The sequence below is a fragment of the Amaranthus tricolor genome, chromosome 9, assembly GCF_026212465.1.
Source record: "Amaranthus tricolor cultivar Red isolate AtriRed21 chromosome 9, ASM2621246v1, whole genome shotgun sequence".
In the NCBI taxonomy this organism is placed as follows: Eukaryota; Viridiplantae; Streptophyta; class Magnoliopsida; order Caryophyllales; family Amaranthaceae; genus Amaranthus; species Amaranthus tricolor.
The window spans coordinates 24889145-24907875 of NC_080055.1; the positions used below are offsets into that span (position 1 = coordinate 24889145).

At 32.2% G+C, this 18731-nt stretch overlaps 1 protein-coding gene across 1 annotated transcript; it reads left to right on the forward strand.

Annotated features, from left to right (window-relative positions):
* The first annotated feature begins 13889 nt into the window (after nucleotides 1-13889).
* LOC130824347 (fatty acyl-CoA reductase 3-like) lies at nucleotides 13890-17238 on the forward strand. Its single transcript, XM_057689317.1, has 10 exons — nucleotides 13890-14101; nucleotides 14268-14371; nucleotides 14450-14640; nucleotides 14768-14868; nucleotides 15110-15302; nucleotides 15683-15844; nucleotides 15942-16023; nucleotides 16139-16405; nucleotides 16489-16616; nucleotides 16784-17238. The coding sequence occupies exons 1-10, from the start codon at nucleotides 14023-14025 to the stop codon at nucleotides 16932-16934; spliced, it is 1458 nt and encodes a 485-aa protein (XP_057545300.1). The 5' UTR covers nucleotides 13890-14022; the 3' UTR covers nucleotides 16935-17238.
* The last annotated feature ends 1493 nt before the right edge of the window (nucleotides 17239-18731 follow it).

Genomic DNA, 18731 nt, shown 5'->3' on the forward strand with positions numbered 1-18731 from the left:
GGTAAACACCAACGACCCTTGAACCTCAAGCTTCCATCTTCATGGACAAGGAATCCCTCTGATGTTCCTTCCCGTGCTTGGTCCTTTAATTTCAAGAGTTTCGGGTCTTTATCCTGAGAATTCAAAATTTCCTCAAAGAACGAAGGTCGTATAGCCAAGGCATTCAAACATCCCTGTAATTCGCCTTTACGTACTACTTCCAAGTTCAGCCTAGCAAACTCCCGATGCAACTCTTCTACTCCGTCCAAGGCAGACAGCGAGTGACTAGACTTCCTACTTAAAGCATCGGCCACCAAATTCGCCCGCCCCTCATGATATACAAACTCCAGATCATAATCTGTCATCAACTCTAACCACCGACGTTGTCGCATGTTTAAGTCAGGTTGTGTATAGAGATATTTCAGACTCTGATGATCAGTGTAAATCCTACACTTAACGCCATACAAGTAATGCCGCCATATCTTGAGAGCGAAAACTATAGCGGCTAATTCCAGATCATGGGTCGGATAATTAACTTCATGTACCTTCAGTTGTCGTGATGCATAAGCAATCACCTTACGGTCCTGCATCAGAACACAACCCAACCCTTTCTTTGATGCGTCACTGTAAACAGTATAATCCAACTTAGGGTCAGGTAGAGTAAGAACAGGGGCCGTAGTTAACCTTTCCTTCAAAGTCATGAAGGCCTGTTCACATTCATCCGTCCATTCGAACTTCCTCTCTTTCTTCATTAACGAGGTCATGGGCCGAGCAATACGCGAGAAATCCTTAACAAAACGACGGTAATACCCGGCCAAACCTAGGAAACTTCGTACCTCGGTGACGTTCTTAGGTGACGGCCAACTTCGAACCGCCTCCACCTTTACCGGATCCACTGAAATACCTTCCTTAGAGACAAAATGACCCAAAAACGATACCTTATCCAACCAAAATTCACACTTTGACAACTTCGCGTACAACTTATTTTCTCGCAGGGTTTGCAGGACAAATCGTAGATGTTCCTGATGTTCTTCTCGGTCTTTCGAATAGACCAATATATCATCGATAAAGATAACGACGAATTTATCCAAGTATGCACTAAACACTTGGTTCATTAAGCACATGAACGCGGCTGGAGCATTTGTCAACCCAAACGGCATCACTGTGAACTCGTAATGCCCATATCGTGTTCTGAAAGCGGTTTTATGTATATCCCCTTCAGCTATTCTTAGCTGATGATAACCTGATCTTAAGTCAATCTTCGAAAAGATCCCGGCTCCTCTCAATTGATCAAACAAGTCATCTATCCGGGGCAACGGGTATTTATTCTTAACTGTTACCTTGTTTAACTCTCTGTAATCAATGCATAACCTTAAACTACCATCTTTCTTTCTCACAAACAGAACTGGAGCGCCCCAAGGTGAAACACTAGGTCGAATATAACCTTTATCCAACAATTCTTCAAGTTGAGACTTCAATTCCTCCATCTCCTTTGGAGCCATACGATAAGGGGCCTTAGAAATCGGTCCAGTCCCCGGTACCAAGTCGATCGTGAAATCAATTTCCCGTTGTGGTGGCATTCCGGGAATCTCGTCAGGAAAAACATCCAAAAATTCATTAACCACAGCAATATCCTGGGGATTCCCCTCTTTCTTATCCCCCTGGCTGATATGACATAAATACAAAGGGTGTCCTTGCCTCACAAGCCTTTGCAAATCTAAGGTCGACACCAAATTCGTCCTGGGTCCCTTGGGAAACTTCCTGTATCTAACGCTTTCACCTCTTGGTCCTTCCAACAAAACTCTCTGCTCTCTGCATTCAATAGTGGCCTTATACCTTCCCAGCCAATCCATCCCCAAAATTACTTCTAAACCTTCCATATCTAACACATACAAGTCGCTAGGAAAGACAACCTTTCCTATCCTTAAGGGTACATCCCTATACAGTTTTTCACAACTGTACAATTTTCCCGATGGTACAGCCACCGTATAAGAAACTTTTTCAAAGGTCTCCAAATTCAACTCGTTCACCTTACTCTTTGCAAGAAATGAGCATGTAGCTCCCGAATCAAACAATACATTCACAGCTATAGAATGAATGGCGAACGTACCTGTAACCACATCTGCTGCCTGGTCAGCTTCTCTTGCACTGACCGCAGATACCCTTCCGCTCGCCGGCTGTACATTATTTCCTCCCACGTGATTTCCCCCGCGCTGCATTTCTGACCCTTCTACTCGATTTCCATCTACCCGGCCTTGCCCGCCATAAAAAGGTCGCTGGAATCTCTGATCAGCATTACCACGATTTCCATTCCCGTGCTGTTGACTGGCTTGACTACCAGCGTTGTTTAAATTTTGTTGCCGGTTTTGACCACTCGGATGTTGACTTCTCCCCCCTTTCTTTATGTAGCATTCAAACTCTCTATGCCCTCTTTTGTGGCAAAAGTTACATTCGATCAGATTTCCTTCGCAATCTTTTGCCGGATGATTTTTCTTGCACCTCTTACAGAAATACTTCCTCTCATTGCCATCTCTGTCCAATAATGGCTTAGTAAGCTTCACGTTGTTCCTAATCCCTGAATTCGAACTAGACCCGACTCCCTGAAAATTTCCAAAATTCCTTGCTTTCTTCTGATAGAAGCCCGACACATTCTCCAAAGCCTGGCCAGAAACTTCTTTCCTTTTCTCAGGGACATTACCCTTCTCTTTTTCCTTTTCTTTCCTCAAAATATTCCCTATTTGTGACGCTCGCTTATACATCTACTCCAGTGTATTATATCGGTCACTCTCAATATGCTTTTGAATATCGAAAGATAAACCTAGCTCAAAACGTTGCATCTTTTTCTCCTCAGTGGGTACATCATCAGGACAATACTTGAGGTACTCCATAAATTTGTGATAATATTCGTCTACCGTCATACTACCCATTTCCAATCGCGCAAACTCGTTCGATTTATCCTTTCTAACATGCAGCGGATAAAATTTCTCTCGCATAGCTCCTTTGAACAAATCCCAATCAAAGTCTCCCTCAGCTTGCTCTAATAACCCCGATCTACTGTTTGCCCACCAGTAGTCGGCTTCCCCCACCAAATAAAAGGCAGCTTGATTGACTTTTAATTCTTCTGGGCACTCAACGACATCGAAAAGTTTGTCAAATTCTCTTAACCAAAGTTCCAGTTCTGACGGTTCTCCCTTACCATCAAAGGTCGAGGGTTTGCTCTGACTAAACCTTTTGCTCATTTCAGAGGCTAACTCCGACAAAGACTTCTTTCGGGGTGCATTTACATTTGTTAACGCTTTCACCAGATTTCTTATCGTACGGTTAGCATCAATTCGAGACAGTCTCTTCCTAGAAATTGGAGGCATCTTCTACAAGCGAAAGAAAGGTACAAATCAAAAGAAAGTCCTAAGATTCATAACCTTTGGAGAAAGAACAAGGTTTGCTGGGTAAACCTAACAGTCGCTTACTTGTTTGTTTATCCCTAAATATATATACATATATATATAGGTATTGTTATTTTCATTATTCGTTATTTTTACTGTTATTGTTATTAATATTATTATTATTATTTTTTTTTTTTTTGAGTTGAATTGCTTACAAAAGGAGAATTACATGTATAATACACGAACTTACAACACCAAAAGAAACAGCAAACACACCTCAATATTTTATAGATATCTGTTGATACATCAAAAGTTGTCTCATACAAGAGTTTACATTATTACCTTATCGTTTATTTGATTAAAAAGATACAACTAAAAAGAAAAATAACTCAAGGAAAGATGCGAAAACAAAACAAAAGGAATAGAACATCTAGCGCCAAGCATCCCAAGTGTCAGCACCCTCATCGTAACTTGCTATATCGAAGTCCTCATCATCCCCGTCTTCTCCAGAATCAGAGCTGGAATCCGAATACGATTCTTCTGATTCACTACCACTATCTCTAGGGCTGCTTAATTGTAAATCTTCTACCTCTTCCTCAGGATCTTCCTCATCAGACCACCCCCTATCAAACCCAACCTCAAAGCCATATAAGTCGTAATGCGATCCCCAGTTCTCTCTCTCATCATCATCGCTGGAAATTTCTATATATATAGGCGGTTCACGACTAGGCTCCCACATCTCAATATCACTCTCTGTCTGAGCCTCGGTTTCCACCAGTGGGGAATCCGGAAGGACCCGCTCTCTTAGTGGTTCCATGGTCCCATCGGTGCCGCCCGATATTGGAGGCTCGCCCTTCCTCTCAGGGGTTACACTCTTCCTAGGTTCAGACAAACGGTGTAACCTATTTAGGTCCAACTCTAAGTCGTAACATACTCTATCGGCTTTTTCTTTAACCATAAGCATCCTTTCCCTATAATCTTGGATACTTTCACCACTCCTTATTTTCCATATGTCAGCGTTGGAAACTTCCCTCCAGAAAGATTCAGGGTCAAACCTCGGTACCTCTCTTGATTCACTGGGGGTGCGTGGGTCCATAGGTGTCTTTCCCGTATACATAATCCTGAACACATACACATAACGAAAAGGAATCAAGTAAGAAAATTGTTAACTAAGGACACCTAGACACTTTATAACCCTAATGGTCCAAAGCCAGCTACATCACAACAAACACATTCAATGTTTTTTTTTTTTTTTTTTTTTTTTTTTATCACATTCGACCATTCCCCGTCTCTCATTCCTAAGGTCTGATATTCCTTTATCTCCTAGGGAACGTTGGCTCTGATACCAATTGTAACGGCCCGGTTAAAGTGACCCGGAAAATCATGTGAAAACATGAATCCGGTTCACTTACGGACACAAATAAACACATCCTTACTCGGATCGTCAACGTTCCAACGGTAAAGGAATATGGTCAACAAAGAAAACAGCGCCAAACAAAACAAAACCAAACAAAACAGCGGAAGTCTTTACATACAACTCGAGAGCCCACCGGCCTCTAGACTAGCTAAAAGTTGTACGAAATAAAAAGAAAACATCATAAACTTTGTTTACATAAACTGAGGTATTTAGACTCATTACAAAGTAAGTCTAGACTTGATAGTTACGGGTTCTAAGCTGAATCCTCACTCCAGCCCCCTCCTGCAGTTAACCTGCTGCACGTCATATGATAACACGTAGCAGGTTCCAAAGAACAACCAATACACGTCAGAGACTTCATACATATACAAAACAGGTTGAATACAAGCATTGTGTTTACCCTAGCATGCAAAGGCTCTATTATGTAATCTTTATTCATTAATTCCAAACCTTGTAACGTTGCCCGTCCTGTTCGGGTCGTACAAGTCATATTCCAAATTTGTTTTGGTGGAATACACTTGGGAGAGCAAATCCCAAGGCAACCACCTACCTAAGACGTTGCCCGTCCTGTTCGGGTCGCCAAAGGCTAAGTATGCATACCCCCATGGTGACCATAAAGATCCCTGAATGCCATGGGAAAAATAGTTGATAGTTTTCCAATTTATTTGTTAACCCTTTTGGGTAACATATCCATAAATTCTCAATTTCCACATAATTATTTCATATTATTTGAGGTGTCTAATCCTTATGTGATTACAATGCCTTGATTAGGAATAAAACAACATTACTTGCACAACCATATAAACAGTATGGTCTAAGCGTGTACCTTTAAGCACAGCAAATCCAAACGACGTTTACGCACGACAAGAATTTCACCCTCTTATGAATCGAGGTCCTAATTAACAAACACACAAAACGACCACGTTTAATAACGGGTTTACACAAACAATCCACTCCATACTACTAAAATATCACAAAGACTTGACAATTTCAAATGTTTTCATCCAATTCATGATCGCTCCAAAATTCCCATTCTGACCAGAAACTTTTATGGCCAAATCGGACAGTTTAGAAAATTCAAATTAAAAATCCGACTTCACCGCTGCGTCCGTAACGCATCAATTATCTTGGGTACCAAATTTCATAATTTCTAGCATCCGATTACTATTTTTAATTATTTTAAGCGTTTTAACGAGTTTTAAAAAAAAACGCATCGGTTAAATAAAACCACAACGAAACACACCCGATACTCGGATCGGAGCGCCACTACCGAGGCAGCAGCTGCTGTCCGAAAATTCCCGCTACTTAAATTATTTTTATTATATTTATATATATTTTTTTTTTTCTATTTAAATTATTTAATCCCTTTTTAAATCCCCATATCAAAATATACCTAACCAAAACCAAATTTACCTTTTACTAAAATAAAACAAATAAAACCAAATCTCCTATCCCACCATCCACTTGATATTTCCACACATGTAACAATACATAAAATCCCATCAACAATCCAAACCATCATCAAAACACAAAATTAACAATTTAAAAATATTCATCCACAAGATCCTTCAAAAGCAATTAAAGTTTCATAACCCTTGACAATTAAATTAAATACTTGATTCTCTTATCAAATTAAAATTTTGTAGAGAATCATATATCATCATTTTTGAATCAAACACCTATATAAGGACAATCCTTTAAACAAATCAAATTTTGTTAAAGGATTTATAAACTCATGGATACCTACATTACTTAATCCATACACTTAAAATTTCTTCTAACAAACTAACATCTTGCTAGAGAAATATAAGGTATAAAATAAATACATTTTTAACCTTTGTATAAACTTTATTCTTATAACAAATTTAAACTTTGTTAAAGAATGTAAATCAAGGAAAATTTTGCATAACAGAGATATGATTTAACCCTTTTGACAAATCAATTTTATCAAAGGATTATAAAAGAAAACTTATGTAAAATACTCAATCCTCCTAATAAGTCATAGGATATCATCATATTGAAAGAAATATTATATAATCTCATACTAGAATTTCTTATAAATAAAATTTATAATTAACAACTCAACTTACTTACCCTTTGATTTGAAGATTGGATTGAACAAAGTTTTTTTTTTTTTTTCCTTGAATACCGAAACAAGAGCAAGAAAGAGGGAAAATTTCTGAATTTTTTGTTCACTTTGAAAGCTTAGGAAAAGTGAGGCAACTCAATGATGCTTAAGGATTAATAGGCACTTAAGAGGTGAGTTTAATTATGCCATAATACTCACTTATGAGAGGAGTTACAAACTCCTCCCCTTCCTCCTCATCACAACCGGCCACCCCTTCACTCCCCTCTCATTATTATTTTTTTTTTAATTTAATTTAATTAATTAATTAAGTCATTATTATATTATTGTTAAAATAAAAAGAACGTTACGCGATAGTCTCGTACGCGATAAAACTCGTTACCGTTAAAATTTAACTCACTTTATTTCTTAAAATTATATATGTGAAATAATATAATTTAATAATACGTATTTATTTTATTTTATTATATTATTTCTTAAACCCGATAAATTACGGGGTGTTACAACGCTATTATGATAACAAAAAATAGGTTTCAAAATACAAAATTATGTATGGCTTTTTTATAGAGTTGATCAAAATGAAGAAATTTACGGCTAGTCTCTTTAGAGATCGTCTTTTTGAGAGATGTATCTCAAGTCCAGTCCATTAAAGATTAATGCCTATTTACATTATCCTTAATGCTTAGTTATCGTATCCTTAATGCATACTTTCAATATCTTAAATGTCTATTTACATCATTCTTAATGCATGTTTACAATATTTTAAAAAATATATAACAGACTGACTAAAGATGAGCTCTTATAAAAATTTGTGAAAAATTTAACCCATTAAATCAAAGATTAATTCAGAATGTAATAACTCCACTTAAAATAATCTGAATTTAAAGTTTGCCATTACCCAAATAGAAGTACATGTTACATGTGTTGCATTGATGTTATGGATGCTCACAAAATTCACATGTCACAACCAACTTTTTTATTATGCAACTTTGGCCCGCATTCTCTCTAAATATATTGTCAAAGTCTCATAGACGCCTTGTTTTTGTTTTTCCGGTTAGGTGATTCCTTTGATTTTGCTTTTACTCATTCATGCTTCCTTTGAATTTTCGCTAAATACTCCTTTTAATTAAGAGTTAATATTTTATTTGGTTTGTTTATATTTATTAATACATTAATTTAATTCATAATATCCCTAATTATATATAACAAAAAATTTAAAAAATTTATTATTAATAACTTTCACATCGAAACGAATCAAACAACACAAACTCTTATAAGAGACGTCTCACGGTGAGACGCTCTCTATAAATGGGCTAAAAAGTCCAATTAACATCATTGTTAACATTTTAGCTTCTTGTTTTGAAGCCGCCTCGCGAGAAACGGTCTCTCACAAGAGTAGCTCATCGAACTATATCCTACTTGAGAATATTTGAACTTTTAGATTAAGTAAATACAAATTAAGAGTAAAATATAAATAGTGTATAAAAAATATTAATTTTGAATTGAAGGGAGTATATTGTTTTCACTAAATATATTGTCACATGTTACTTGTTCTTAAATAACTACGCCCTTGCATTTTTTTTTACTTTTGATTTCCTTTTTGTTTCCAAAATAATTTTTGTAATTATTATCTTTAATTCACATCAATTATCTTATTTGATTTTACACTTTATTAATGCAATTTTAAATATCTCTAATTATATGTAATTTAAATAAATATTAATAAAACATATATAAAGACGAATCAAATAAGATTTTTTGTATTCCTCTATACTTATGCCTTTTCTTATACTTCATTTTGTGTGGTACTTCTTTCCTTTTTCAGAGATTAAGATGCCTTTACTTTTTAGTTCGTTTAATTAGTTATTTTTCCTTATGTACTAGGAGTATTTTACTTATTTTATTTCTTAATAATTTATATGCCCGCCTAATGAACGGATATATTAAAATGTTCAGATACATATGAATAAAATACAATAACAGATATAAACTAATGATAACAATGTGATTGTGATAAATATTAAAAGTGAACATATTAAAAATTTGCAATTGTTTAAATAATACCTATTTATACGAAAAACAAATTTTACTACTAGAATATTTTAGTTTTTTAAATTATGTTTTTTACTTTAACAGGTCTTTTGGGTACTAGTTTGGAGTATATTATTTTATCGTATAAATGTTGAATGCGTAGAGAAGGTTACTAGAGCGTACGTTAAGCTTTCTTCATAAATTAATTTTCAATGTCTATCTAATTTGCATTATTTTGTTAGTATTACGTATCATTTTTGATAATGTGTGTAAACGTAAAGTATTATTTTTTGGTAAAATATATTCTAATGTACATATATAAACATTATGTTATGCTATATCTAGTATTACTTTTTGCTATATTTATGACTTATATTATTTCAATTATGAAATAATATTTGGTTGAATTCAAATGAGGAAAATTTATGATATTAATTATTACTATATAAAAATAAATTAATCTTTTTTATAACTATTGATCAAAATCCGTGTATATAGTAAAACGCTCTTTAATATTTACTCTTTATCACTTAAATTTTTATGTAGCAAACTCAATAACACAAAATGACTACTAATATATATTAATTTTCCTAGTAAATTACTCGGTTTACTTTTCAAAAAGAGACCACGGCATGAACATTAAATGAGGCCAGCTGATGCCGATGGACAGGCAAGAAAATTAATTGAAATTTATAATATTGTACGAACTTAGGTATATAATTCGTTCGTTTCATAACTGTTAAATTAGGCCGGACTTATTGTGAATGCCATCATATTAACGGGGGGACATAAGTGCACACACTTCATAAGCCAAGGAGATATATACCATCCCAAAACCATATGGCAATGGGAAGAAGGTCTCTAATAGCTTATAAAGCATGCACACCATTTTCAATTTATCGATGTGGGATAACTCATCCCAACACCCCCCCTCACATGCGAACCCCGTCAAGTTCGCATGTGGGAGTAATCAATTAGGGTAGGAACGCCATTCTTTTCGAACCTACCATTTTTAAATTGTTGATCGAACCATCGGCTCTGATACCATGTTAAATTAGGCTGGACTTATTGTAAATGTCAGCATATTAACGGGGGGACACAAGTGCACACACTTCATATGCCAAGGAGATATATACCATCCCAAAACCATATGGCAATGGGAAGAAGGTCTCTAATAGCTTATAAAGCGTGCACACCATTTTCAATTTATCGATGTGGGATAACTCATCCCAACACCCCCCTCACATGCGAACCCCGTCAAGTTCGCATGTGGGAGTAATCAATTAGGGCAGGAACGTCATTCTTTTCGAACCTACCATTTTTAAATTGTTGATGAACCATCAGCTCTGATACCATGTTAAATTAGGCCGGACTTATTGTGAATGCCAGCATATTAACGGGGGGACATAAGTGCACACACTTCATAAGCCAAGGAGATATATACCATCCCAAAACCATATGGCAATGGGAAGAAGGTCTCTAATAGCTTATAAAGCATGCACACCATTTTCATTTATCGATGTGGGATAACTCATCCCAACAATAACGCCCCATATACTTTTTTCATCCGTTTTACAATATTTGATATTGATTTTTCTAATCTGTGTACTATGTACGTAATTTTAAATAATAAAATTGGTTTTTTCTTTAAAATATTATTATATATAATTATTTTAAAATATATTTATCATTGCTTTCAAAATAATTATCAATTTTAGTGTTACATTATGTGCATGTTGGAAAAAAATAACCTATATGTGATCCCACATCGAATAAGAGGAAGGTTGACTAACATATAAGCTTGATGGGTTACTTTTTTTATTATCAATTGGTTTTAGGATAAAACCTTATCGTGTATATGTGCAGTCAATTCTTATCTTATTCGAGTTTTGTTGTGTACAAGTCCGTTAACAAAATTTATCAGTGCAAAAGTTAGAAAAATCATATTACTATATAATACATCATAAATAAACTTGTAAGTTTTTTTACCCTACTTTATTCATACTCCATACCTCATTGCTCTTACGCTTTTGCCATTATTTAAGGATACTAACGATATTTTCTTATGAATCAAATATGTTATAGTACTTCCTCGGTTTTTTGATGAAGTTCATAAGGAATGTTCACGGAAATTAAAAAAATAAAATCTTTTAGATAGTGGAGATATTATTATATTAAATATTAAATTTGATGGAGGAAAAGTGAGGACCATAAATATTAAAAAAATATTAAAAGAAAGTTAATGGAAAAAACAAAGAGACCACAACTAATTAAAAAATATTTTTATAAAGTTAGTGTAAAACAGATCATAAGGAATATAAAATTGTTAAAATGGAGTTAGTGAAAAATATGTGGGGACCACAAGCATTATTAAAATATTAAAATAAGGATGAGTAAAATTTTTTTGTCCAAAATTTATGATGTAAATAAAAAAATTCTTTATGAGAACAATAAATAAAACACTCTAACATAACAATAAATATGCAATGTTTCTGCCACCCCATGTTCGCCACATACTTGGAGGGACCACCCACATTGACCATTGGGGACACTCTATTTTCATTTCTTCAATATTTCCTCTATATTTACAACGCGTATACAGAAAAGTCAGCTCACTTAATAATTTCTATTCACAATAATTATAAGGGAATTATTAATGGTTACTTTAAGTTTTTTTAATTTATCAATGGTACTCTTAAGTTTTTTTATTATTAATGGTACCCTCGTATTATTGAGCATCTTACAATCATAATTTTTTATAATTTTTTCCGTCCAAAATCGACAAAAACCGTTAACTTTTTTCTTTATTCTTTTATTTTGCAATTTTTAACATAAAGGAAAAAAGAAAAAAGTTAACGGTTTTGGTTGATTTTGGACGGAAAAAATTAGAAAAGGTTACGGTTGTAAAACGCTCACTAACACGAGTGTACCATTGATAATAAAAAAAATTTAGGGGTACCATTGATAATGTCCCTGACAATAATAATAATTATAATAACATTATTATTATTATTATTATTATTATTATTATTATTATTATTATTATTATTATTATTATTCACAATATATAGTCATTAAAGGTGTCCATTCGTGTTTGGGCGGATTTCGGATATAATATACACTACAACATAATTTACTTTTAGTGGGATATATTTAGTGACGATATTTAATTTAAATATCACTACTTTGAATTTCTAATGGTATATATAGTGAATTTAGTGACATTCTTTAGACCCTTTAGCAGCATAATAAACAATCTTAAAAGCTTTTCGCAATATTAGATTCAGTGACATTTCTCAAAAATACTACTAGAGAATATAGATTATAGTAACAATTACATGTCATGAAAGGCTAAATAATGTGTCACTAGATCACTTTATAGATAAACTTAAAATAAAAACCGACAATTATTATACTAAAAAATATAATTCATGACATTTTTTTCAATGTCACTATATCCTATGTCACGAAAAGTTAATTTGTTGTAGTGATATCTGCACGAGTTAATTATAGTTGTTGATTATATATAGTTTCCTTGATATAATTTGATTTTGATTTATATATATGGATTATTTCGAATCAAGTCGAATTGAGTCATAATCTGTTTATGTTTATCAGGTTAATGTTGGATAAGTCTGATTGTGATATGAGCCTTTTAAATTGAACTTCTTTTATTTGGGCCGACTTTTCGATTATGGCAATTAATTATTGTACTTTGAGCTAATTAATTCTGGAATATGCTTTAGATTATGTTCGGATAAGACAATTAATATTTATAATTTATACAAAAATTACTAGACTGTACTGTATGATAAATTATCCTATCACATTTATGGAACAATCGATTCAGAACGTAACTAGCTTATAAAATCAGCTTCCCCCACGTATCATAAGTTACCCCTAAACTTAAGAGAATTGGCAATTGTTATAACTTAAATAAATTGCTAATTCGCCCCGGTCATTGTGAGACGGCATTAATTTGATTAATCTAAACTATTAAAAAAAGTAGTTATATTTATTTGTTTTTCCTAGGAGTTCAGTTTTCACTTTTTTTTTAGCATTTTTTTATTATGGGCCGTTTATATAGACCCGTCTCACGGTGAGACGATCTCATACAAGAGGGGTTATATATATATATATATATATATATATGTATATATATATATATATATACACACCGATAGAAAGTGAGAATAAAGGAAGGAACGAGTATTGAATTCATAAGTATAATTGTGCATATAAACAAGTGGTACATGCTTCTAGTGAAATAAAACCTAATTCTGTATAATTATTAACAGTTTGATAATACATAAAAACTAAGGGATAGCGCTCAACTTTGGTGAAACGTTTAGCAATACGTTTTTAGTTTTGTCACAATGGTAGCATTGAACTTGGACACTGATAGCTCAATAGCATTAATCACGTAAAATTATGTGTTTTCTGTTAATTGTATTAAAATTAAGGGAAAATGGTTATAGTTAAATATTTTAATTTAATTTTAAGCATAATTCATTAACTATTTTTCTGAATAATTTTGTTTATTTTAACTTAATTTTAAAAATAATTAATAAACTATTAGAAACAAAAAATTTATCCAAATCTTCATTTTAGTTAATTTTTTAGTTGAGTTGTATTTTGCTGGCTCATTCCTCCACCCATGGGCTATACTTAAGGAAATACCAAAGTTGGGTTGAAATTTAGGGTTCTTTTTATGGGCTATGATAGTCATCATAGACGGTGGTGGAGGCACATATCGTTTTGTGGGGTCATTTAATTAATTTGATCACTTGAGTCTTCCGACTCTTAAAAAAGATACATATTAACATACCGATGTAAATTTGACAATAAAAACATTAGTTGAGGATAAAGACATTCCAAAAACAGAAACATTTGGAAAAAAAAAAAAAAAAAAAAAAAAATTGTATAAAATACATATAGTTGTGGCAATTGACATTTATTGTGGTCATGCTTGATTTTGATAAGCTGTAGTTGTAATAACATGTATAAATACATGTTGATGCATGCTAAGTTTCATCATCAAATTCACTTGAAATTAAATCAATTATTCATTCATATCTCCTTTAAATTTAAGTCTCACAAATTATTACTTGTTGAATCTAATAATAATGGATTTTGAGAGCATAAGTGAGTTTCTTGAAAACAAAACAATTTTGATTACAGGAGCCACTGGCTTCATTGCTAAAAGTACGTTATTATTATTTCCTTTTTTTAATTATTATTATTATTATTATCAAATATTATAACAAATTAATTAATTAATTAATTAGTGTTTTTAATGAATTGAATATTCCTATAAGTTCATGCGTGTTAATATTATATCTATATGTTTTAATTTATTTAATTATTGCAGTTCTTGTTGAAAAGATATTTCGTATTCAACCAAACGTCGAGAAATTATACCTTCTTATAAGGGCTAGAGATGCAAAAGCTGCCAATACCCGCCTTCAAGATGAGGTACATATCTTTAAAAATATACTTATTTTTAATATTTTGTTTTGTAACATATAATTATATAATTTTAAATATATGCAGGTTTTGGGGAAAGAATTGTTCAATGTTTTAAAAGAAAAATTGGGATCAGATTTTGATTCTTTAATGTCAGAAAAAATAAGAGCAATTGCTGGAGATACTTCATATGACAACTTGGGAATTACTGATCACCACATTAATCAACATATTGATATTGTTATTAATGTTGCCGCTACTACTAAATTCTGGGAAAGGTATAATTAATACATATTAATAGTTAACCCTATAATTAATTAATTAATTCCTCATTTTTTTCCATAATTTATTAGTGTACTTAAGAAATTTTGGTTAATTACGTACATACGATCGATTATATTGTAGATATGACGTGGCATTGGGAGTAAATACGTATGGACCTAAGAATATTGTCAACTTTGCTAAGAAATGTCCTAACATACAATTGCTCATCCATGTTTCCACTGGTAAGCTTTGTAATTTAATAATAATAATTAATACTAATCAGTATTTTGATCTGATGGAGTACGTATTTAATATATCTTGGGATACAGTTTTAATTGTCATCGTACAGTATAATTTGATGATAATTGAGGCCTCAGAATACGTCATATTATACTCTATCATTTTCAAGTGAATAATTGTAATAATTAATAATATATTATGATAAAAATGGCTAATTAATTGATTAATTGATGTTTAATTCAGCATATGTATGTGGAGAGAAGGAAGGACTAATATCTGAAAAGCCATATGAAATGGGTGAGACTTTGAATGGAGTGTCTGGTTTGGATATTGATTTTGAGAAGAAGTTTGCTCAACAAAGTTTAAGTAACCTCAAAACTCAACAACTTTCTGAAAAAGAAATTAGACAAAGGATGAAGGATTTGGGAATGGAAAGGTAAACACTTTAGATTCCATTATTATATAAGGAGCGTTAAAATTAACTGATGTCTGTTGGTTGATAATTGATTATAGTGACTTATTTTAACCAATTAATTTTATTGACTTTTGAGCTCGCTACTCATACCAAATTGTTTATTAATAACAGTTTATTCATAGTAATAAACTATTTCAAATAACTAATTTAATACTTGACATATTTTAGAATTGAATAGTTTGACCAGTGAATCTTCTATTTATATTAAAATAAGCTTAAAATGTCCAATAAATTATTTTGCCAAACAACAATATATTGATAATATGTGTTAGGGCTCTAAAGTAAATCACTTTTTAATATCAACCCTAATTAATATAATATATTTGTTAATTGATTATTAGGGCAAGGAAGTATGGATGGCCAAATACATATGTGTTTACTAAAGCAATGGGAGAGATGCTTGTAGGGCAACTTAGAGGCAATTTACCGGTTGTTATATTAAGACCTACTATTGTTTGTAGCACTTTGAATGAACCTTTTCCTGGTTGGGTTGAAGGTTGCAGGTAAATTATATATACAACTATCTCTTTTTTTTTTTAATAAACCAATAAATATTTTTTTTTTTCTAATTTAAGTTCAACTTTATTTATATCATTGCAGGACTATTGATAGTGTTGCTGTTATTTATGGAAAAGGGAGTCTTAATTTATTTGCAGCTGATAAAAATTCAGTCTTTGACTTGGTTAGTCCTTTTTGATTAACTTGGTAATTAGAAATTATAACTTGAATAATTTCATTTGAAAACAATACATGTTAACATTACAGTGAGTATCTTCTTCCTTTCATGCTAAACGCAGATACCAGCTGATATGTTCGTAAATTCAATTATTGTGTCTATGAAGGCACATGTAAATAAACCTAATTTGATTGTGTATCAAATTGGGAGCTCATTCAGAAATCCGATAACATTTAAAGAGATGCATGACCTACATTACGACTACTTTGCTCAAAATCCATGGAGGAATCGTGATGGCAACATTTTAAAAGTCAAAAAGGGTGTCGTATTGAGTAGCATACGTATGTTTGAAATCATTCTAATTTCGTGGCACTATCTAGTAAAAATGGTTAGTTTTATCTTCATGTACTATTTATAGTATTCCTTATTATCAAGTGAAGTATAACTAAAGCTTTGTTTTTACACGTAAAGATCATAATATTTGTGTCAAGAATGGGATTTAGCAAGTTTCAACGAAGTTTATATAATCTCGACAAAAAGCTAAAAATAGCAACCAAATTGGTGGAGTTATACAAACCCTACTTATTCTTCAAGGCCATGTAAGTGTTACATTTTCATAATTTATGTACTTCTATATTATTACACCCCTTTTCTGTTTTTTTTTTTTATTGCCATTAACTATGATTATACTCCCCCTTTTCACAATATATATTAGTTACATTTTATTTTTTAAGTATTGATTAAATTGATTAATGATCGTATGCAGTTTTGAAGATACAAATACAGAAAAATTATTGATTAATGCTCGTGAAAATGGTTTGGATGAAAATGTGTTCAATTTCGATCCTACATCTATCGACTGGAAAGACTTTTTCGTCAATGTTCACATTCCAGCAATTGTCAAATATTTGTTTTAGTGAAAATCAGGTTTTGTATCAGTTTGAGCAAGTATCGTCTTCCTCACGTAAGATCTTAGGATTGATTCCCACCTAATTCTTCTTCCCTTAATCTATCATCTATCACGTAATCAAAAAAAAGTTCTAGTAGTATTTCCATGACCTTTACCGTTTTTGCGTTGAAGAAACCTAAGGGTATAATACTTTATATATCTATGTCGAATGTGATTGTATAGCACAAATGTGTCTCTTACATTTTAAAATTTGAAGTGTTTATATGAATATTTATTCAAGGGATTATGCCTATAAAATATTATATGCTTAAAATCTTGCTACTACATACTCTTTTATTCCTTTGAGATTGTTAATAATAATAGTTTAAATAAATTTGCCAAGATCGATACGTTGTTAAGAACTTTGATGAACGATAACAATTTCAATGAATTTACGAACGTTTGATAAAATAAAAATTTGCAAAATGACACAATAATTTAAGGAGGTTCACCCAATAATGGCTATGTCCTCCGTGGCGTGTGTTTCTTATTAATATTATTTCAAATGTGTAAAACACTCTTACAAATGAAATATTACAATTGAGTAAGAGATAAAATAAAAGGCTATGTGTTTGGCTTAGAGGTTGTGTTTTTATGTGTCTTGGATGAACATGAGAGCTCTCTATTTATAGTACTAAGTATATTCAATGAGATTACAGCCTTAATTCTGAGTATTAACCACTTTGAAACAACTCTAAGAAGTTAAAGGGACAAAAACAGCAATCTACGAATCTTCAGAAGATCCGCTCGACCAAAACAGAGGCTCGCTCGGTCGAGCGGGCTACAGCAAGCTACTGGAAGTATTCTGTTTGTTCGCTCAACCCACTCAGAAGCTCACTCGGTCGAGCGAGCTGGTCGAGCGACCTTCAGTATGCTTTCTGTCAGTTTCTGCTTGAGCAAAGCATCTTCAAAAACCTTTTGTACTTCTTCATTAAACATCATCAAGACCCATAACTCCATGATTACTTCAACAAATAAATCACACTTAAACACCACAATCATTAAGTTACTAACTTAATTCCAATCCCATAGGATTTTTCTCATCACTTACACATATGAATGCATACATCAATTGTGCACTGAAGTCACACCATTCATAATAATAGTGATATTTTTCCTCACAACATGTTTACTATCAGTAACAATCCTAAAGGAACAGAGAGAATATATATAGTATACTATGTAAATTTTATAAGCTAAATATTGTCTTATTTTTCGGTTGTATGGAAGATGTAATAATCTTAGGGTAACGTTATTATATTTGATGGCTGATTCGCTCTATGAATTTGCGATCTATTTAAAATGAAAAAAACCCTAAAATCGATCATAATTTATTTTTCTGGTCTCAAGATTAACAAATATTATGAGAATAAATAATCTTAATCCCCATAATATAGGAATGCTTCTGTGCTGATTTCCATACATCAAATAAGTAGCTTTGAAATATAAGTATGACTATAAAGTCATAGAATTGACTACACAAAAGTTTCTTGAAATTTTACAAAGCTATAAAATTTATTAATTGCAAAATACACTGCACGTCAGTAAAATACGAGTTTGTAGTTCCGAGTAAATTTAATAAATTTTTTAAGATTATGTGCAATTTAAAAAAAAAATTATCTAAATTTAATCTTTTTATAATTTTTCTATAATAATCTCAACTATTAATTAACCATAACTAATTTCAACTACATGAGATATTTATCTAAAATAAACTTAAATACCTGGATGATTTGTTATAGTATGTAATTTACAAAAAAAGTAA

Coding starts and splice junctions, on each gene's coding strand:
- LOC130824347 (XM_057689317.1), top strand. CDS start 14,023: ATGGATTTTGAGAGCATAAGTGAGTTTCTTGAAAACAAAACAATTTTG. Junction 14,372..14,449: donor ATACCCGCCTTCAAGATGAG/GTACATATCTTT, acceptor AAATATATGCAG/GTTTTGGGGAAAGAATTGTT. Junction 14,869..15,109: donor GCTCATCCATGTTTCCACTG/GTAAGCTTTGTA, acceptor TGTTTAATTCAG/CATATGTATGTGGAGAGAAG.